This window comes from Tympanuchus pallidicinctus, unplaced genomic scaffold (genome assembly GCF_026119805.1).
Source record: "Tympanuchus pallidicinctus isolate F22 unplaced genomic scaffold, pur_lepc_1.0 scaffold29, whole genome shotgun sequence".
In the NCBI taxonomy this organism is placed as follows: domain Eukaryota; kingdom Metazoa; phylum Chordata; class Aves; order Galliformes; family Phasianidae; genus Tympanuchus; species Tympanuchus pallidicinctus.
In genome coordinates this window covers 5,455,020-5,476,341 of record NW_026294746.1, presented here as the reverse complement: position 1 = coordinate 5,476,341, position 21,322 = coordinate 5,455,020, and the positions used below count along the sequence as shown (strand labels likewise).

General features: G+C 43.2%; 2 protein-coding genes across 5 annotated transcripts; both read left to right on the top strand.

The window, feature by feature from the left end:
- On the top strand, positions 1–12,588 carry MFN2 (mitofusin 2). The gene is made up of 19 exons (XM_052691593.1): positions 1–97; positions 282–408; positions 862–1,040; positions 1,710–1,845; positions 2,204–2,366; positions 2,859–2,983; positions 3,300–3,408; positions 3,506–3,613; positions 3,998–4,151; positions 4,393–4,460; positions 4,632–4,753; positions 5,031–5,157; positions 5,433–5,537; positions 6,039–6,141; positions 6,669–6,889; positions 7,040–7,189; positions 8,083–8,279; positions 8,686–8,820; positions 9,637–12,588. The coding sequence occupies exons 3-19, from the start codon at positions 866–868 to the stop codon at positions 9,704–9,706; spliced, it is 2,268 nt and encodes a 755-aa protein (XP_052547553.1). The 5' UTR covers positions 1–97; positions 282–408; positions 862–865; the 3' UTR covers positions 9,707–12,588.
- A 378-nt stretch (positions 12,589–12,966) lies between these two features.
- On the top strand, positions 12,967–20,880 carry MIIP (migration and invasion inhibitory protein). 4 transcript variants are annotated; one of them, XM_052691599.1, is made up of 11 exons: positions 12,967–13,086; positions 13,165–13,357; positions 14,858–15,042; positions 15,603–16,070; positions 16,357–16,456; positions 16,916–17,027; positions 17,205–17,263; positions 17,707–17,836; positions 18,176–18,272; positions 18,996–19,104; positions 19,418–20,880. In XM_052691599.1, the coding sequence occupies exons 2-11, from the start codon at positions 13,213–13,215 to the stop codon at positions 19,453–19,455; spliced, it is 1,443 nt and encodes a 480-aa protein (XP_052547559.1). In that variant the 5' UTR covers positions 12,967–13,086; positions 13,165–13,212; the 3' UTR covers positions 19,456–20,880. The 4 variants fall into 4 exon arrangements, with proteins under 4 accessions (XP_052547559.1, XP_052547557.1, XP_052547558.1 ...); XM_052691597.1 differs by having other exon boundaries at positions 12,969–13,086; positions 16,354–16,456; XM_052691598.1 differs by lacking the exon at positions 12,967–13,086 and having other exon boundaries at positions 13,152–13,357; positions 16,354–16,456.
- The last annotated feature ends 442 nt before the right edge of the window (positions 20,881–21,322 follow it).

The window sequence follows — 21,322 nt, the reverse complement described above, 5'->3', positions numbered from 1 at the left end:
GGTACTACAGCTCCCGAAGCGCCCCGGGGCACAGCACGCCCGCCCAGGGGGCGGCGCCGCGGATTAAGATGGCGGCGCTGCGGGAGCGGCTGTGAAGGTGAGCGTTGGCGGCAGGGATGAGTGTGGGGGGGGGCGCCGCTGCCCGTTCTGAGGTGCGGCCGCGCCGTGGGTCGAGGCGCTTCCCGCTTTTTTGGCTTCCCGCTTTTTTTTGGCGCGCGCCCGCCGCTCTGTGAGGGCTCTGTGAGCTCGAGGCCTACGCGCTCCGTCCGCCTCTGTCGCAGGGAGGGCGACTGGATCCGGCGTGGCGGAAAAAGCTGAGGGTGAAAACGGAGAAACGGAGCTGTTCGCGTTCCGGAGGGACTCGAGTTGATCATGTCCGGCTTGTGAGAGTGAAACGCATCCTGAAAAGTAAGCGGGGCGGGAGGGAAGGATCCCTGGTGGGCTGTGCCGTGGAAGTGAGCAGGTAAGGTGGGCTTTTTTCTTTCCAGATGTCTGAGCATGGGAAATAAAGCATTTCCTGTGGAATGATCTCTAGGTTGTGTATTGTGTAGTTTTCAGTCGGTGTCTGCTCATTAGGTGGCTGTCTCTCTGTCTCTCAGTAGAGACCCCATCTTTTTCAGTATATATTTTAGACGTGTACGTACTGTAATGATGTAGTGGGATTGAGAGCACGATGCCATGGATGGGCTCTGGCAGCCTGAGCTGGTGGGGAGCACCCAGCCCATGGCAGGGGTTGGAACTGGGTGATCTCTGAGGTTCTTTCCAGCCCAATCATTCTATGATTATATTGGACACTTGGTTGTGTGGCTGTCAGGCCTCAGTGAGCCCCCTTTTCCTTACTGATTTTTTTTTTCCCTGCAGCGCAATGTCCCTGTTGTTCACTCGTTCCAAGTCAATAGTTGCAGTGAAGAAGGATAAAAGACACATGGCTGAGGTAAATGCTTCTCCACTCAAACATTTTGTCACTGCAAAGAAGAAAATCAATGGCATCTTTGAGCAGCTGGCTGCGTACATCAATGAGAGTTCCTCATTCCTGGAGGGTAAGCTGAGCTGAATGGTGCTTTGCCTGCACGTGGTTTCCAAGGCACACACCAAAACCCTCATTTATTTATAAATACGTCTGTCTTTATGTCTCAGTATTTGTATGAGGGACTGAAAATTATTTTATTGAATTTGTATTTCAAAGCTGACTTAAGTTGGTAAGTTATGAAACCCAGATAGTTAATGGGCTATTTTCTGTTGTTGGAGAAGGTTGTTTCTGTGTGTGTGTTGTGTACTATTTTTTTTAAATGAACCATTTAAGGCTCTTTTGGTTGTGTGCCTATAATCCTTTCTTTTGGTTGTGTGCCTATAATCCTTTCAGTATTCTTGCCTACACACGTCATTGCCAGTGACGTGGAACATATACAGTAATTGGCTTTACACCTTATGATGCAGAGAGAAGTTTTTTTAAGGGTGCTGGAATGTTTGAAGTGTTGGATGCGTTCTGCTTAAAGCAGTCCTGAGGATAAGAATGGTTATTAGGTACAGGAAAGAGACTGGCAAATAAATGCTGGTGGGTGTAACTGCATGCTTTAGCATGACCTGTCTGAACTTTGGGATACAGATAAGCATTTGGTTGTGTGTGTTAAATTGTGGGGAGATGTTTCACCTAGTACTGAGGCAGATCGCTTCAGGGATTCAGAGGCATGATGTATTTTGATTTTTAGAAACACACAAGAATGCAGAGCTTGATCCTGTCACCACAGAAGAGCAGGTACTGGAAGTCAAAGGCTACTTGTCAAAAGTCAGTGGCATTAGTGAGGTGCTGGCAAGGCGACACATGAAAGTGGCTTTTTTTGGAAGGTAAGTCACGTGCTTACGTTGGCTGCACTCCCTACTTGGTAGAGAAACTTGCATCTTTAGGATCATAGCCAGTAAAAAGTATTTATAGAAGCATTAGTGCTCCAGCTTCTGCATGCAACGTGTGGCAGATGTTCCTAGTGCCAGTACTTGTGTAAATGGGACTTAAATATTGTAGAATAAATGGGACTTAAGTAATGTAGAACTTTGGAAGAAGTTTTAAAAGAAAAAATGGGATTTTTTTTTAAGTTGTTAATACTTCTGGAGCTGCTTTGATTTAGATGGCTTATTGTTTGTAACATCAAAAAAGTACCTAAATAGCTCAGGAGCCCAGCTATGCTATTCTTTAATCTTGCTTCAGGACAAGCAATGGAAAAAGCACTGTGATAAATGCCATGCTATGGGACAAAGTCCTTCCTTCAGGAATTGGGCACACCACTAATTGTTTCCTGCGTGTAGAAGGGACTGATGGTCATGAAGCTTTCCTACTTACTGAAGGCTCAGAGGAAAAGAAGAGTGTTAAGGTACAATTTCCTTAAGCATAAGGTATAGGAGAAGAGCTGTGTTCCAGTACCAGAAAAGGAAAATGAAAGCACTGTGAATAGACTTTTAACAGTTCAGGGTTATATTCATTGAAGGAGCAGAGATCAACAGCAGGTTTTCAATGAGTGTAGGAAGGGAGGAGTGAAGCAAGCTATGGCATGAGACTTCATTGTATGTGGAAGATGATATGTTGTGATTGTGTTAATAGGGAGTTGGAGTGATGCCTCAGGAAGCTCTCAGCTCTGTATGGCTGACCAAAGTTACAGCCTTCCTGATAGTTCCTCAGCCTTATTCTTACAGACATTTTTTGGGTGGTTGTCTTCTGGCTGGGGAAACACGTGGTGTGGGAAAACTCTTGGGAGATAATTCCAAGTTGGGTTTTATCTTAAATTGTCTGTGACTAATTTGATGGGGGGAGATAATTGTCTTAGCATATGGGAAATGTTATAGATATATAAAACTTTCATTTTTAGACAGTAAACCAGCTGGCTCATGCCCTCCATCAAGATGAGCTTCTGAATGCTGGCAGCCTAGTCAGCGTGATGTGGCCCAATTCCAAATGTCCTCTCTTAAAGGATGACCTGGTGCTCATGGACAGGTGACAATATCTGTCTTTCTTTTTCTCTTTACCACACATTTCTTTGCATTCAAATACAAATTTAGCAGACGTCAATGAAGGTGACCTTGTTTTAATCTGAGACAGTGACCAAAGTCCTTTCCTGCAGTTAATAGCCACAGTTTATCTTGATTTGTCCTTTTTAGTTTGCAGTCTGCAAACTAAAACCTCAAAGCAGTGTGGCTCTAACACAGAAAATAACGCCCTGTATAGCTGAAACAAGTCTTGTACGAACTTTTTAAAACATGTTTTTGAAATTTCACCAGAATAACGTTGTTTCTTCTCTTTCTGCTCTTAGCCCTGGCATTGATGTAACCACAGAGCTGGACAGTTGGATCGACAAGTTCTGTCTAGATGCTGATGTATTTGTTCTGGTGGCAAATTCGGAATCAACGTTGATGCAAACTGTATGTTCAAGTTCACTTGATAGTGGGCAGTGAATTTGGCTGGAAGTTGAAGCGTGTTGACAAATTAATGTAAGAGATTGTGTTCCATTTTGCACAGGAGAAACAGTTCTTTCACAAGGTGAATGAACGTCTGTCTCGACCCAATATATTTATTTTGAATAACCGCTGGGATGCATCTGCCTCTGAACCAGAGTACATGGAAGAGGTTTGTGATTTAAATTCCTTCTCTTTGCCTGGAGTCCATATAGAAACCGTTTTGACTCTTGTCTTTGTGTGTAGAACCATTAAGTGTTAGATATGATTGTTTTTTTTATTATTGTAGTGTGGAAACTAGAGGGAGGATAGGCTAGTGGTCACAGCATGGCTCTGGAGATTTCTGAAGTGGAAATCAAGAACTTCACCGGGCAGTTTGTAAGTTAGGTGACTTGGATGACTTCTGGAAGATTTTATAGACTGCAAGGTTGTTTTCTTATTCTTTCATATTAGTAGCTTAGACCAGCAGAGGGCATCTGAGTGTCTGATCTGATTTTTGAGATGGAGCTTAAAGTGGCTGTAACTGCACGTGGAGGTGTTCCTGTTTGTCCCTCAGGTGCGTCGGCAGCACATGGAGCGCTGCACCAGTTTCCTGGTAGATGAGCTGGGTGTGGTGGATCGAGCACAGGCAGGGGATCGAATCTTCTTCGTGTCAGCAAAAGAAGTGCTGAATGCCAGGATTCAGAGGGCTCAAGGGATGCCAGAAGGAGGTGAGGAAAGCTAACAGAGCCTTTCTTATAGCAAAGAAAATAAGGGAATATCTTGTTTCACAAATAGGCAAAACAATTTATTAAAATATCAAATTCTTAAGAGAGCAGACAAAATAAAAGAGAATGAATTGGCTACTTTTTTTGCATTGGCTTCAGGGTAAAGCAGGAGTATATCCTAATGTCCAACATCTGAATGCTTTCTGAAAACCTAATTGGTTGTTTTGTACCTTCCTACTCTCAGGTGGAGCATTGGCAGATGGTTTTCAAGTGAGAATGTTTGAGTTTCAAAACTTTGAGAGAAGATTTGAGGTGAGTATTAAGTGTTGTAGCATTCCATTTAGTCCTGAAGCCTCCCAGCTTACTCCTGAAAGGCCGGGGAGTGGAGCTTATGTACATGGAGTGGCAGCACACTTAGGAAATAGACAAGCTGTGTTAGTGTATTTCTGCCTGCTGCTAATCTTGGCTGCCTGTTGTGTACAGGAATGTATCTCCCAGTCAGCAGTGAAAACAAAATTTGAGCAGCATACAGTGAGAGCAAAGCAGATCGCAGAGGATGTTCGTCTCATCATGGATTCTGTGCATGTTGCTGCCCAGGAACAGCGGTGAGGAGATGCTGATGCTCGGTGCTTTCATGATACAAGCTTGCACTTAGAGAGAAAATTAAAGAGTATGAGCATTTAAAATGCGAAGGAAAAATGTGGAAATATTGGGAGAGGAGCATCCTTTTTATCCAGTGTGCTGTGTGTATGCAATGCACTGTAGATATTGGTACACGTGGTTCTTGGGTTGGAGAATGTCTTTTGTCTCTGGAGTTCCAGGTGTTTGCAGATCAGAAATGTGCTTATCTGGCTTTGCCATGGATACCTTTTTTTCAATCAGAGTTTACTGTCTGGAAATGCGAGAGGAACGACAGGAACGTTTGGGTTTTATTGACAAACAGCTGGAGCTCCTCACTCAAGACTACAAGCGGAAAATCAAACAGATCACAGAAGAAGTGGAGAGGCAGGTAAGGAGGGGCTGCAGAAAAAGAGAAGGGATTGTCTGAAAGAGCTGCCAGCATGGTGGGAGAAATGCAAAGTGCTGACAGGTCTGAGTGGGTAGAAATGTGGGAGATACAGATGGGAAGAGAAGAAATGCTTTCAGAAGCAGGGTTTGTTGTTTGTTTGCTTTCCTTGAGGCAATAAAAGGAAGAGTGGAACACCTGGGGGTAACTTTCAGGGAGGCTCACAAGATGCTTTAAATCAGCAGTATGGTAACTTTGTCCTGTGGCTCCTTCTCCAGGTATCCAATGCAATGGCAGAAGAAATCAGGCGGCTTTCAGTGCTGGTAGATGAATACCAAGCAGATTTCCATCCTTCTCAAGTCGTTCTTAAAGTTTACAAGAACGTAAGTCGTGTTTGCTTCTTGTAGATTGCTAACAGCTTCTGAGCCACCCTGTAATTAGTCAGCGGGCTCTGAGTCAGTAATTACACCAGCTCTTGGAGATACTTAACATTCTTCCAACTAGGAAGAACTGAGTTTTTAATATTGCAAAGTGTCTTCTCTTAGATTTTGTTTTGCATTGGGATAGCTTCTGTGAAAAATGGTGTGTTAAAAAAAGAAGTTATGTTTAAAACTAACCTCAGCATTAAACAGGTACACGTATGGCGTATTCCATTATGTACCTCAAACAAAACCTTTCCAGTCTACAGCATACTTGTGAGATTGCACGATTTGTTTTTTCCTCTCCTCCACTGAAGGAAGGAGAAAAATGAAACTAATGTTAGAAGAGTGGGCAGATGGAATGCATGCTCTTGCTTTGGAAGCTTTTTTTACCTGGGAAGCTCTAGCACCTGCAACTTGTATCTTCCTTTTATTTAATCTCAGTAACCCTTCTCTGTTTGTCAGGAGCTCCATAAACACATTGAGGAAGGCCTGGGCCGTAACATGTCAGATCGTTGTTCCAATGCAATCACAGCTTCCCTGCAGACAATGCAGCAAGAAATGATAGGTCAGTTCTGCAGGCAATATTACCCTTCGTTCCTCTTACTGTAATGCAGAATAACTAGGTGGATGTTCTGGGTTTCTTATTCCTCTGATGGTTGTTTGCAGGTGGCATTGTCTTAGTTTCCATCATGATTAGTAGCACTTATATGTAGAGCATGAGTTATTCCTGCTTTTTCCACTCTTTGGCTAAACTTGTTCAGTGCGTTAGTAATGAATCTAATCAATCAGCTTAATCCTTTGTTAGTGAGAGAGAAGCACTTTTAGAATTGGCCTCCTGTTTTTCAAGCTGTTGATAAACTGTACACTATAGCTACCTTTAGAGATTTGGGAATGCCCATGGAAAGGCATCCTTTTGAATATGAATTGATTGCATTGCAACTTGCTTGGCTTCAGAAAATTCAAGATACTCACAAAAACAACTGCAGAGGATGGAACAACCAATATCCCTTCTGATTATGGAATGCAAGTCCAGTTAATTACTGTGAACTCAATTTCCTATTTTCTAAATGAGTTTATGTTCTGTTCTTGCAGATGGCTTAAAACCACTGCTCCCACTCTCCCTGCGAGGCCAGATAGACATGTTAATTCCCCGGCAATGCTTCACACTCAGCTATGATCTGAACTGTGATAAGCTTTGTGCTGACTTCCAAGAAGACATAGAATTCCATTTCTCTCTTGGATGGACGATGTTGGTGAACAGATTTTTGGGACCAAAGAATGGCCGGCGGGCCTTGATGGGCTATAATGACCAGGTAAGGTAACTTAGTGGTCAGGGGTCAGTGGGGTATCAGTAACTCCAGGGCCTGCTGAACAGTTTTTGCTGGGAAGGGCAACATCTTGCATTCTTTTATTCTGTACTCTGTTTTTGTTTCCTTTGTTTTTCTCCATGCTTTTCTAATTAGATTCAACGCCCTTTAACACCAGCAAATCCCAGTCTGCCTCCTTTGCCTCAGGGTTCTATGACCCAGGAAGAACTCATGGTGTCGATGGTCACTGGACTGGCCTCGTTAACTTCCCGAACTTCCATGGGGATCATCGTGGTTGGTGGCGTGGTGGGTTGACAATCTGAGGAGCATCTAGATTAAATAACCTCGGGGTGCTGGCGTCGAGTCACTGCAGAGACCTGTGGATATTTCCAGTTCACAGATAGCAAAGCGCTTTCTGTGTGCAAATAGAAGATAAAACGTCGAGCATAATTTTGCACAATAGTTACGTAGGGAACCAGAGGTTTTGTGAAGATAAAAGCCTTTCAAATTGTGTTATAAAATCTGATATTCTTGTGAGAATAGAAGGAAAAATGTATTTTTCCTGTTGACTGAGGACTAGGAACTGAGGTTGAAGTTAAGATTTCTGCTTAGATCCTCTGATGATGCATACCTTCCTACCTGGAACAGGAGGAGAGCACTTAATTATAGATGCTCTAATTTATTTCATGTACAATCAGCACTGCCTACTTTTCTATCTTGTGGAAAAACAAGAGAATGTTGTCTCCCAAAACTGCAGAAGAAAAGAGTAATAGAGGTTTAACTCGAGTTGTATGGCAACTAGTTTATTTTCTACAAATAACACGAAGCTTCTCCAGTAAGTTCCTTACCTCTGTGCTTTCTCAGAGCGTGTGGGGGGTGGATGATTTGTCAAAAGGAATGTGGTTCCCTAAAAATGGTTTTTCCTTCAGAAATGAGAATTCTGTGAGCTAGGCCAACTTCATTTGTGCATGTAAAGGTGACTTTAATGACCTGGAGAAGTTAACCTGCAGGTATTCTAAGTGTGTAGGCTGAACATTTGTAGCAAGCTTCTGATCAGTGAAACTACTTGCAGGTCAGGGTTGTTGTTGGAGGTTTCTGGCTGACTCTCATGTGCCTAAAGTACAAGTGCACCATTGCCAGGAGGCAGCATCACTTCTAATAGCAGCTGTGTCATCTGTTTTCCCCTGTGCTTGTTTTAGGTTTGGAAGGCTGTGGGCTGGAGGCTGATTGCTCTCTCGTTTGGTCTTTATGGGCTGCTTTACGTGTATGAACGCCTCACCTGGACCACAAAAGCGAAGGAGAGAGCTTTCAAACGGCAGTTTGTAGAATATGCTGGAGAGAAACTGCAGCTTATTGTCAGCTATACAGGATCTAATTGCAGCCACCAAGTCCAACAGTAGGTTGCCTATATTTACCTAACATCTTTATCTGAATTCTCCTGTTGTTTGTTTTTTTTTTAATTTCTGTTTTTTGCTTTGTTTGTTTAGGGTGATATTGCTTCTTAAAGCAAGATATCTGCTCACTGAACTCAGGACTAAAAAATATAATAATACATGTGTTTTAAGGAGAATCTGTGGGTTACTTTGTTGATTTTCTTAATAAACATGGTATCCTATGTGGGTATTTCTAAAGCTCTAGTCTTAGTACTTCAGTCTCACATTTCTCTGACAGTTCTAACGTGTTCTTGTGCAGAAGGGAAAGATGTTTGCATCTGAATCAGTGTCATCACCACTCATCGAAGGCATTTATTCCTTGAATTCTGTGTTTCATTCTTACTTTACACTGTTCTTCCCGTTTCACAGAGAGCTTGCTGGAACGTTTGCTCAGTTATGTCAGCAAGTGGATGTTACACGGGAGAATCTTGAGCAGGAAATTTCTGCCATGAATAAGAAAATTGAAGTTTTGGATTCACTGCAGAGCAAAGCAAAATTGCTGAGGTGAGATTTTCTTACTACACAAACATCTGCATATAATTGGTTTTCCTGTGGCTGCCCCAAGATGCTCAGATGAGGGTGCACCTCTGAGGGCAGTCCTTCTTTCATCATAGTGTTTGATTTGCAGACATCAACATCTTTTTGTATTGTGTTCCTTTTTAACGTTACATGGAAAACAATTTTCTGCAATGTATTAAAATGTCTGGTGGAAATATCAAAACAATACTCTGCAGCCTCAAGTAGAAAGAAAAGTCACTTAGATTATTGGGTGAGAAAGGATATTGAGGTGTTGGTCAGCAGTGCTTTTTGTTATTTTAACTTGTTAGAAGAAGGAGAGATGCTCAGCCCATATACTCTGAACAGTCATTTAAATCTTTTGTCTCATTAAAATCCCATTTCCTTCTTACTTTTAGTTAGTACAAAATTACAGTTCTTGTCTGTTTACCAAAATGTACAGTCCTCTACTCCTGCAAACTTTTCCAGGCAATTAGAAAATCATCTAAAAAGTCTCACCCTTGCCATTGCACAGATTTGAGTCTGATGTTTGTCTTCACCCTGCAAAAGCTGTTGGGGATAATTTTTTTTAACACACCTTACCCAACACAAATAATAAGACCAGTTTAAAGTTGTGACCAAGATCTCACTATGAGCCTTGAAGCTGGGGATTGTTGGCAGGATGGTGTTCCTGACCTGAAGGAGACAAGGACCATTGGCATTCCTCTCCATGCCTTGCTGTGGAGTAGTCTTATTCATGTTTCTTTCAGATTGCCTTGGGAAGAATGATTTTATTCACCTAACAGAGACTTCTTGTCTTTCCAGGAATAAGGCGGGTTGGCTCGATAGTGAACTTAACATGTTCACACATCAGTACCTGCAGCAAAGCAGATAGTGTGGGAAGAGGAGAAAAACAACGCTGTTTCCCTTCAGTGCTCCTTCAGTTACTGCAGAGAATATGGTGGGTGATGGAATCCCTAAAGGGAATGAGCAAAAGGCTCCTGCCAGTTTCCAGTTGCTGTGTGAACAGTAGGATTCAGCATCCTTGTTTTGTGTCCCACCTTTCAACACTAGCTGTTGCAGCTCTTCTTTTCCTGCTTAGGAGAACAAGCTACGTTGGAAGGAATGTGTGCTTTGTACATTTACAGGAGGCTTCTAAAATCAAAATGAAGTACAGTAACAGTGAATTCTATAAACAAGTGTTCATCAGTTTAAAAGTTACTCTAACACATCGTTTTTTATGGAGTCACTCATCTTACTACATGAAGGTGGAGCTTTTGGCTTCAAAGCCCCAAGTTTATGTATGTGACAAGCAGCTGTTTTTCTAAACAGCAATCTTATGCACACAGTTAGAACAGTTTCACAGCTCTTTCGTAGCCTGTGCAAACCTATCTCCTAGCTTCTTCTTCTGTTATTGTACAACATGGCAGAGATCTGCTGCACTGTTTATTTTCATGGACAGGTTTATTTTTGTCAGCACGTTTAAACCTGTGAACAAAACTTAGTTCTCTTCCAGAGCAAAAGGGACTAAGATTTTTGCTTTGGTACCTTTATTGTCTTCTGAGTTAATTTCTTCCTCTTCAGAGCTCTTCAGTAATGCAGTCTGGCTCATTTCACATTGTAGGCAGCTAATTTGCAAAGCCATAGCAAGCTGCTATGAAGGAAGTGGTGATGATAATTAACAGTTTGTTGAAGAAGGAAATCAGGAATGAAAAGATGAATCAGTTGACAGGTTGCCTTGTGAGACAGGCTGATGAATGTGGGGTTTGGTAATTGCACAGCAGTGTTTCTGGAAGCAGGCCTTTGGAATTCCATTACCATTAGCTGGCCATGAGGGCAGCACAGGGATCACACGCTGTAAGAGATTTCACTTCATGTAGAGTTCCCATAGGATGATCCAAGTCCATGCAGTAATGAGATTTGTTTCTGTTAAAAGTGTGAGGATGATGATAGAGACCTATCCTTCCTATTTAATGCTGGGGTAAGAATGGGTTAAGTCATTTTTTTCTTTTCCCAGATGTCTTTTACTTACAAATAGATGAAATTAATTGAGTTTTGCCCTGAAACAATTCTAAATTTTGATTATGAGACTTGGGCATTGTGAGGACTGGAGCCTCTTCTTTCTGGAATTGATAGCAGAAGAATTCCCACTGATTTCAGTAATAGCAGGATCAGGTTCCTGAGCTGCAAGACTGATTTTCCACTTGGTGGATATGTACTTTACCACGTTTTGGGAATGATCTTTATATAGCCCACAAAATGTCTCTCCATAATCCAGAATTAATCCTGCATTTCTGGGGTTAGGGTCAACCTAAATCTGTTCAGAATCAAACATTGGAGAATATGAATTATATGTGAGCAAGTGACAGCTGAATTTGGGAGTACTAAGGTGCTTCTTTTTTGTTCTATTATACAACAGAGAGATTTTTCACTTGAAAATGAAATTTGCTAGCCTTGATTCCTCATTCATGCTCAGGTATGAATATATGTGCCTGTGACACGTTCTCTGCTTCATGTGAGGCTCCAGAAAGAAGTTGCCTGACACTCAAGGAAAGAATAGTGAAGTGGCAGTAAGTACTTCAGGCTGTGTTAAGATTTGCAGTAAGGCTTGAATTATCTTGGTTACGTTGGAGCTGGCAGATTCTCATTGTGACCCTGAAAAGCAAGAAGCATACGCAGCTTTCACTTTCAGAGGACAGCTCTGAATTCAGCCCAAACCAGGAAGCTATTTTCATCAGAGAGCACTTCATTGGCTGTGTTCAGTTTCCTCAGGGAGCCACCAGTACACAACTGTGGTTTGGACCAGAACTGAGAATGGCTGAGAGAGAAATGTGAGTCCTTGCCCTTGGTGTTGTGTTCTCTGGGCTTGTAGTGAAGTATGCTGGAGCAAGTGGCACTGTGGGCTGTTACTCTGAATTCACACAATACCTACAGCGGAGCTCTTTGTCTCCCAGGCTATTACATACATATTTATAACAAGCAGTGTACAGTGCTGAGTTAACACATGAAGCAGATCCCTGGTAGAACAGGAAACTGCCAGTTCCAGGCAGAAGGAGATGATGCATTGGTCAGCAACTCTTGACTACCTGAAATACCGACCTCGCCCTTGGAGACGTGCTGCTAGATCTCAGCAGGCCTTAGAGGAAGTTGATCAGTGAGCTGATCTTCAGAGCTGGGGTCAGATTTGTGAAGGCAAAGAGATCGGTGTGTTCTCAGAACGCGGTGTCTTGGCAGTGCGTGTTTGTGGCGCTGCTCAGATGTTGGTGATGGAGGTGCTCTCACTGTAGTGTTAACAGATGGAACGGAGGAAAGAACTGCCTGGATTTTGTAAGAAGTAAAACTGCTAACGTGGGAGATAATTGTTGTTCAAGTGCATCTGTAACCCTGTCAATAGCAGCTGGTTGATCACAAATCAGACTTCTAACAGAAAGACCTTCCAACACAGTACTTCTTTAATTCAGATTGGTGGAGGAATGAACACTATTAGCAAGAAGGTTATCTTCTGCTTTTCTTTAGAAATAATAAACTAATCCTGGGAATTTAGGTACTTCTAAAAGCAGTCTTCCCCAAGCTCTTATTTAAGGGCGACAGCTCAGTGCACTTTATCTTGTTGCTGCTATGTACCTTCATTGTGTTATGTTGATGGAGCTCTTCGAAATACTCTTACCAGTGAGTTTTCTCTCTGCTGTATTTAAGGTGATAAATTTGCATGAATTATTCCTGTATAAATGCTGTAAAAGCAGTGGAAACCAAAATAAAAATGAATTGGAAAAAGTATTTCTCCTGCTGTGTTCTGTGTATCTCGATTCAAAGTCTGCAAGTGTAAGTATGATGCATTTGGGCCATAGAATGGTTGGAGCTGGAAGGGACCCTAAAGGCCATCAGGTCCAACCCTGCACTCAGCAGGGACACCCACAGCTCCATCAGTGCTCACAGCCCCATCCCCTGACCTTGGGTGCCTGCACCTCCTCTCTGGGCACTCTGTGCAATGCCTCACCTCCCTTCTTCCTTATATCCAACCTGAGTCTCCCCTCTTTTAGCAGGAATCCGTTTCCCCATCCCATCTCCACACGCCCTGCTGAAGAGTCTGTCCCCTTTTGCTTACAGCCCCTTTAGACACACGGGCCGCTCTCAGCTCTCCTGCAGCCTTTTCTCCTCCGTGCTGCACAGCCCCAGCTCTCAGCCTGTCCTCACGTTCCATCAGGCAGCATTGCTGTGGCCCTCCTCTCCATCTCTGCTGTACTGAGGACCCCTCATGTGGACGCAGTGCTCCAGGTGAGTCCTCCAGAGGGTGACGTGCTACTGCCGTGGGAAACTGCATACGTGGTAGTGACCTTTAATCTGTTTTCACAGTGAAAAAGAAGAGAGCGACGGTGCTGAATGATCTGAGGTTTTGACATTATGAAGATACACACTAAAAATGTCAAGCCTGGCTCTGACTTCTCGAGAATATTCGAAGAAGTAACGTTCAGCAAATACTCCGTTAACAGACTGGCGGCGGTGAATCAGCATTCTCCGTTCCGGAAAAGGACGTTTCCAGCAAGACGTTCTCACACTTACCTGCTTTCTCCCTTCCTTGCCGCTTGGGGCCGCCGGTCGCGCCCAGCAGAGCATCAGCGGGGCTGTGCCTCCGCCCCTGTTTTGTCCCCGCCGGGAGGCGGAGCCGCTGTCCCCGCGCATGCCCGGAGGCCGCTGCGCTGCGGGAACGGCCAAGGGTCCGGGGCTGCCCGGGGGAAGCCCGAAGCGAGGGCGGGGATCCCCGGCTGTGCGGCGCAGGTGGGCCCGGCAGCGTGGCGCGGGGAGGGTCAGAGCTCGCTGCTCCCACGCGGTGCTCTGCACGGGGCTGAGGGGTTGTCGAGTCTACCAGGCTCGCCTCTTCGGAGGGCAGGGAAAGAAGCACCGCCCCAGTTTGTGCTGCCCGGAACCGGGCCTGGGCAGCGCTGCGGAGCTGTTGCTGGAGATGCGGTTACTTCGTTCCCGAGGCGTAGCTCCCTTTCTCAAAATGTTGTAACTACAGCTTTCACAAGCTTCAGCCTTGGGCTTGTGCTCGGCAGCTTCATGTTGGTTGTGTGAAAAATGGGTCTCGTCTGGTAAATACCCTTCCAGAAAGTCCTGTGACTAATGTTAATTTCTGAGTATGGGCTTTCTAATGAGCAACAATGAGGGGATGCTGTTAGCTCTGTCCTAGGAATACCATGAGAACTTTCGTTTTGCTTAAATCATCTCAAAGAAACATAGTGTCTCAAGACAGATATTTCTATAAGGCACCCAGTTGTGCACCCTTATTGTAACTGGAACAAAAACGTGCTGTGGGTTTTTCAATTAACACTCCTTCCTTCCCAATCCTCCCCCCCCCCGTTGTAATGTGTGTGTGTTTGGTTCCTAATGTTGCCAAGGTAACAAAAACAAATCAGATGAACTTTAGGAAAAGGTTTAGGGACCCTTTCGAACCAGAGATCATAGGGAAACATAGTAATACAGGAGCCCCTGACTAATAGCTTTTGCCAAAGACAGAGCATTTTGAAGTCTTCCTGCCTGGGGACCGTGGAGGACACTTCAGACTTTGTTTTGGCTGTACTAAAAGAGAAATACTCACTGTTTGTGTGTTGAGTGAGTGTCTAGGTATCATCAGACTATGAATTCTGAAAATAAGTCTCAAGTGGATTCATGTATGGTTGCTCTAGATATCTGAAACATCTTTCATCTGGTTTTCTGTGACATGTGACATTTCACGTTTACTGTTTTCCATGTCAGAGTTTCCTGCCTCTATTTAAATCATATGCCAGTCTCTGGGTAGAAAATACTTGAGTACATGTGGGGGTCAGAGATATATGCAGCGGTGCTGGTTCTTAGCATAAGGAGTTTTGAAGCTGGCTGATTTCTCAAAGATAACGTTCAAAGATCAAAACTCCCAACAAACCCTGTGACTTTTATGAAAAGTCATCTGAAAGTGTAATGTTGTTTTTTTGTGTTTTTTTTTTTCCCATGTCTGCTTCTTCAATTCATACCTCCATTGATGCAGTTCACCCTTCCTCTGGCTTTATAGGAGGACACGTCCATAGGATGGAGTCAGAGCACCTCAGGTTGCGTCAGGCCAACCAGGACCTTCTACAAAGGCTCAGAGTGAAGCAGGAAGAGATAAGAAAAAGTCTTCCCAGCAAGCCGCTTCTTCCAGCATCTCTTTGTAATAGAGCAACTGCTGAAGCATCTGTCCCCTTGCCCAAGAGAGGGGTATGTGTTAGGTCTGTGCTGAAAGTGCTGAGTATCAAATGGGCCTCATATGGTAGGTAGGCAGTAGCTCTGCCTGTAGGGCAGCATGATGGAGACACAAGAACATGAAGCAGCTGGTGGAAAATGAAATATAGAGCCCATCTGAACAGTAGCTGGACCTTTGTTGTTTGTCTTCTTGTCTCAGATGTGTTCTCAGTGCAAAGAGTTCAGAGATCAGCTGCTGCCTGACGAATGTGGGATTTTTAACATGAGATAGGAAGGATTATCATGGAACAAAATCCTTTTGTTTCTTCAGAGCACAAAGGCTGAAATTTTGGCAGTTTCTCGGCTTGGGAATGAGCTGCATTTAGTTATAAATGAATCCCTTTCTTATCGTCTCCAAACACTTAATAGTGATCTCATGGATAACATTAAGATTTTATGTTTTTCCCAACAGAAATTTAAGGGGTGAGCAGACCAAGCTGAGAGGCTGATGCTTCTCTTGCTGATTAAATTGGCCTAATAAAAAATGCTTGTACTCTTAATGGTGCAATGTGGTAGAAGTGTCTTTATTCTTACAGAAGGAAAATCAAGTTGATCGTGTGTGCACACAGCATGATCCTGCAACGTTGGTGTCTGTGGAACCCAGAGCCTGCACAGCCAGAGCAGCCCTCTGTTCATCACTCAAACACAGCAGCAATGACAGAGGGGTGCAGCAACAAACGAGGATGCAGGAATCAGTTTTGCAATCCTGCTTTCCTGCTAAAGAGAAAAATCTTATACCTGTGCCTGCAGTCATTACATGTGAGAGAGAAACTTGTGGACTGGTTGGGGATAGCCATGCTCAAGGAAGTGCAGAGGCAGACTCCTTCCTTCTAGGACGTGAAAAGAACAGAAGACAGACCACTCTTCCACGTGGTTCCAGTGAAAAGAATGATCTTAGGGGTCATTTGGACCCATCAGCAAACAGAGTACAAAGTGAAGAGACCTCCAAGGAAGCCACAACACCTAAATCAATCCTGCTGACATCTCAGTCCAAAGGGTTGAAGGTAAGTGGTGAAACCAAAGACTTGCTTGTTTTCATAAGTCAGTAGAATGATGAGGGGAGGAGTCAAGAGAATGCTACATATAAAACATCAGTTCTGTGAATTGAGAAGGCAGAGGGCTGTAGCAAATTGCTGTTAGAGCTATGGACAGATTTCAGCCTCAAACTAACCTGGTGCTGTCCTACTTAAACAACTGCTATTTATCTCCCTAGCTGTAGCTATGAATCTCATGCTAGATGTATAGGAGGTCTTCCTGGTTTGTTTTGTTTTTTGTTTTTTTCCCCAGAAGGAAGCTGGTCGTGTGACTTTTCAAGCTGAACCTGACGAATACACTGTGCCTGTGAGTAGCTGGTCCGTGCGTCCGTTCCTGGGCTACGACTGGATTGCAGGTGAATCTTAAACCTGAAGCAAAGCTCTCAGCACGATGTGGTAATATCAAGAGTTAAAACATGATTTACCCTCTGTTAGTATTGTAGTGTGGCAGAATTGCAGGCCTAGAGCCCGCAGAGCAGGGATCAGCAGAGGAGCTGAAGTTTTGTCAGCAGCCGTTCCTCACCCATGACAAATGTGAACTGTGCTTCACTGAAATAGTGTAGTGGCAACTGTGTGAGAATCCAAGCAGCGAATGGCAAAGGTTAGAGGGGTAGCAAGCAACCAAAAATGGATGGATGCACTGAGGAACCAAGGTCACAGCAGAAATCTCTGAGTTGATGTTACGATGTTGTCTTCTCCTTACTCTCTTTGGTTCTCCTCACCTTTAGCTTTCTTGATCATTTTGAATTGAGTCTTTGGTTGCTTCCTCAAATTCACTAAAACCTTGAACTTTTCTCTTTCCTTGACATTCTCAGGGCTTCTAGATACAAACTCTTCAGTAGAAGAAAAATCTGATCAATATTTTGCTGAGCTCCACGAGTTTCGACAGGCCAACAAAGAAGCATGTGTCTCTGAGCAGCACATGGAGTAAGTGGGTACAGGGGGAAGGGCAGAAGCAGCAATGAATCCCTTTGAAGTTCTGAGCAGTGGGAAGGGGTGGCTCTGGAGACCTTTGTGTCCCATTCAGAAATGTATGCTTGGAAAAGGTAGGTTTGGAGGGCAGGCACTTCTGTCACTAACTGGTTTGCTTGTGTGTTTCTTTAGGACTGAGCCTCTGGAATGCATAATTCCTGAACAAGACTTGATAGCCAGTTCCCATAAATGTAAGACCAGATCTCTCATAAGTGTTTCTTCCTAACCCTGTTTCTGTGAGCAAACAGCTGAGAATTCTTTACCTGTTATCCTGAGTGGGCCCTGCATTGCTTAAGAGGAGGAGGAGTGTGTTATTCGTAGCTGTGATTTCTAATCCATACTCAACTTCCTCCTCCAAAGAGAATCGAGCCTTTCTAGGCACTGTCACTAAATCAGTGTCAGGATTTTTTGTAACTTGCTGCAGTTCTCTTTTTTAGTTGATGGGGTTGAGTTTTGGTTTTGCTTTTTAGGAACTTATTTGGGGCAGGAAATGTAAAAGATATTTTAGGGAAAGCAGCACTGTTTCTATAGAAGGCACGTATTGCACGGAGGTAGAAGACAGCTGTATATTGCCAGTGTTGAGGAACCTTCTGACACACTAGAAATACTGTCATGTTTCATTATTCTGTGGCAGGTGTTTACTGTTACCGATTAAACCGGCGCCTCTTTCCTGTCCCTATGGATTCAGATTCTGCCTGTCCTGTCTGTAAGGTCCCACGTACCCACCAGCCCCCAGAGACACTGGAAGAGCCAGCCTATGTCAGGTAGATGGCGATTGTTGCTTTGCCATATGCAAATCTCAGGAGGCATTGGGTAGAAAAGAGTCTAAATGGTTCCACAGATGGTTGCTGTCACAAGGCTGAGAGCTTAAAAATCCTGCTTAAAATCTCCCTACTAATTTTTCCGTAAGCAGAAATAGTTTTGAAAGTGGTGAGAAATTATTTTTGTATTTGAATTTGGTCCAGAATTAGAATATACTTTTTTAAGTGTCTAATGAGCTGCTTGCCTTTGTTCATTTTTGGGACTAGGTCATTGAATTGGATAAGGTATGTAAATTTACTTTGCCTTGTGGAGCACGTGTGCAATTACTCCCCCTGTTGCAGGGTCAGCATTCCCAGGTCTACTCTTATGCCTGCCTACAAATACAAAGCTCACTGCAGGAAAAGCTTTGAACCAGCAGACAGCCTTGCATTACCTTTGGTAAGTTGATGCCTTCTTGCAGATACTGATTGCACAACCCAGATTGGGCATGATCTCTGAATGATCTCTGGAGCGTGTGTGGTGGTGGGTGAGGTTCTGATCTGGGTTACTGACACAGCAAGAAAAGCTGTTTGTGCATGCTTCTGAGTTCACACCTTCATATAACTGGCATAAAATAAATAACTTATCTTCAGGTGCGTTATGATGAGGAAAAGAAAGTGCCATGTGTATACTGCTGGGACATCATTCAGCTGATCTGTTTCAAGCATCATGCCTGAGAGTGTTCTCTGATATCAGAGAGTTTAACAGACAGGTTTCTATCAAGAATCCACATTGTGTAGGGATCAGGCCAAATTTGTAGTGGCAGGGTTGGATTTGAAACTGTTTTTGTAGAGCTGGTCCTGTATACCAGCTGCTAGAGAATGCTGCAAGAAGTATAGTAGCCTTGCCTTGTAGTGAAGAGGTAGGAAGAAGCTTGGTTTGAGGTTTGGTGAACAGGATGAGTCAGCTGAGACAAGTTGAAGGAGGTCAGGTGTTTGAGTTTGCAAAGTGGGAGATTAGTTCAGAAATAATTAGCCAGAGAAAGGTGGAAGTTTTGCTATATTAGAAGAACCTTCTCTTTTCATATGAAGCTCCTCAAGAAATTAACTAACCTGCCATTGCCTCCCTGTGGAGGCATACTTAGAAAACGCTGCCATACTGCATTCTTCTATGTTCTCACAGCATTGCCTGGTTGGCTGGGAAAATACCATTCCTTCCAGTGACCCCACAGTCAGCAGTTTGGATCTGCAAGCTTCACTGAAAGAGAAACCTCACCATTCCCTCTCACCTGGTAAGGATAGCTTGTAAACAGTCGTGGAGATGTGAATTACATGTATAGGAAGTGTTGTTCTGACTCTCTTAAGAGTATGATAATCATCGATGGCTAAGCAAAAGAAAAAGCCTGGAAGATTTTTCTCATATCTCCAAAGAAAGGTTGTTCCCTGTGCTCTGTAAACTAGAATTCAAAAAAAAAAAAAAAAAAGCAAATGGAACTGGATAATAGCAGTGTGTAGAGAAAAGCCTGTTCAGCTCCACAAGTCTTCAGCAAAATAGGAGCAGTCACTTATTTGGCATTATTTGATTAACGATGTCTTCTTTTCCAGAACCTGGTGTCCAGAGTGTCAGGAGGAGCCAGAACTGACCAGCTTTTGAACCTGACCTCCTCAACACTCTTCAGATTAAGCAGTGCTTCTCAGCAGAGGGACCAAAACAAACATGGACATTGCAGAGCAGCTTCACTTGTAAATACTGCTGCCTCAGCTGTGGACCACTGACTTGTTGGCCCTGGGGGGGGCCAACAGATGGGGGGCAGGGAGTGGAAACAAGTTAATTTGTTCAAAAATAAATCCTCCAACGAGGAGATTTTTCTTCTAATTTTTGTAGTCCCATATCTCTATGAGCAAGCAGTCCACTTACTTCACTGTACAAACTCATGGCTTTTCACTTTGCACATTTTGCAGCTACTTCTAAGCAGATGCAGGAGCTTTCCTACCTAAGGCTTTTAAAGAGATGTGGACTGGATAAGTAGAAGAACCATAGCAACAGATGTGTACAGGGTTCATTTGCCATTTCAGTTAAGCAAATCAGAAATGTAGTGTTATCTGAGAATGCTAGGGCAAGGAATTAGCTTATGGATGGCTTTGTTCAATGGGAAGCACACAGATATGCTTATTTTCAGACATGCGAAGCATAACAAATGCAAATCACTAATGCCTTAAACTTGAGATACTCGACAGCGTAGTTAAAAAATCCAGTTTATCTTCAGTGTCTGTAGCTACAGGGTACATTACAGAGCCATTATAAACTTGGAAAAGCACATTTTATTACTCAAAAACCTAGAAAATGCCTTCAGATATTTGCAAGTTACACTTACCTCTACTTTTCCAAAGTTTTTAGAGGTTAGCAAAAAATCTTTGTGGAGAACAGTTTGAGAGCAAAAGCAATTTGTTCTGCATGGTTTGATTTGTTTGAACTTCGTGGTGTGATCTTTCCTTATCTAAAAATGATAAAACAGACGTCATGTTTTGTCTCCAGTAATCCTGAAAGATAAATTCCTTTCTTAAGAATTCTGGAAGTTATTGTGTAATCTCGACTTGCAATTGCATTCATAAACTTTAAATCAAGTTTATTGGTGAGAGCAAACTTCACAGAAAGCTTTGGGTTTGCACCAGTATTTTCAGCTTCCTGCTGTTCGGTGTTAATTAATTAATGGCCCCAAATTTATAAAACAAATGTATGATTAGATGTTTTTAAGAAAGGGAGCAGTGTTGCAAGTGTATGAAGCCTTACTGTGTGACTGGAATGGAAAATGAATGGCCTGACTGACTAGTTTTGCTTTAGGTTGAATATTTAGGGTAAAGGGAAAGGAATTGATCACGTTCATTCCTCTAAAGCACGATCCCAAGCTGTCTCTCCCTTCGTAATGTTTTTTCCTATGTTCATACATGCTCTTTCAGATGGAGCTTCCCAGAATCACTCAGTCTTAAAGTCTATCTATTGAGATAGATAGAGGTAATAATCTGAGCTGTCCCATGTGCCCTTATTGCTAATAAAAATTTCACTTTCACAGGCGGGAGAGCTGCTTCTGTTTCCATCTTCAGATACTGGTAACTTCAGTTCACTTCCTTGGCTGAACTCTTTCGGAACAGAAAATGTGGTTTGCTTATTAACTTGGAGAATGACCTCATGGCTCTACATGTAGTTTTGTCTCCACATTTGTGCAGAATAAGTTTATATCATGATCCTTTTTGCACAAGGAATCCAGCGTTACTCAAGTTTTCCGGAAGAGCTTAAGCAGTGCACATTTTATTGCTATTCCAAGCAGTTGGCTGTATCAATTTATAGTTGTATTTATAGTTGTTAGCATACAAGCACATATTTTTTGTGGACAACTTGGTTTTGTCCTTCCATCTGCAATTGAAATCAGCAAAGGCTTTGTAATTGGAGCTTGGCTAATATTGTTGATATGTGGTCCAGAATTGAGATCTGATCGTGTGATAGAGAGTAAA

What these genes read in the sequence shown, in the direction of transcription:
- MIIP (XM_052691597.1), top strand. Translation starts at nt 13,213, where the DNA reads ATGAAGATACACACTAAAAATGTCAAGCCTGGCTCTGACTTCTCGAGA. An exon ending in TCCCCTTGCCCAAGAGAGGG is followed by an intron (nt 15,043 to 15,602) that starts GTATGTGTTAGG and finishes TTATTCTTACAG; the next exon opens with AAGGAAAATCAAGTTGATCG. An exon ending in GTCTCTGAGCAGCACATGGA is followed by an intron (nt 17,028 to 17,204) that starts GTAAGTGGGTAC and finishes GTGTTTCTTTAG; the next exon opens with GACTGAGCCTCTGGAATGCA.
- MFN2 (XM_052691593.1), top strand. Translation starts at nt 866, where the DNA reads ATGTCCCTGTTGTTCACTCGTTCCAAGTCAATAGTTGCAGTGAAGAAG. An exon ending in GTTGCTGCCCAGGAACAGCG is followed by an intron (nt 4,754 to 5,030) that starts GTGAGGAGATGC and finishes TTTTTCAATCAG; the next exon opens with AGTTTACTGTCTGGAAATGC. An exon ending in TTCTTAAAGTTTACAAGAAC is followed by an intron (nt 5,538 to 6,038) that starts GTAAGTCGTGTT and finishes TCTGTTTGTCAG; the next exon opens with GAGCTCCATAAACACATTGA.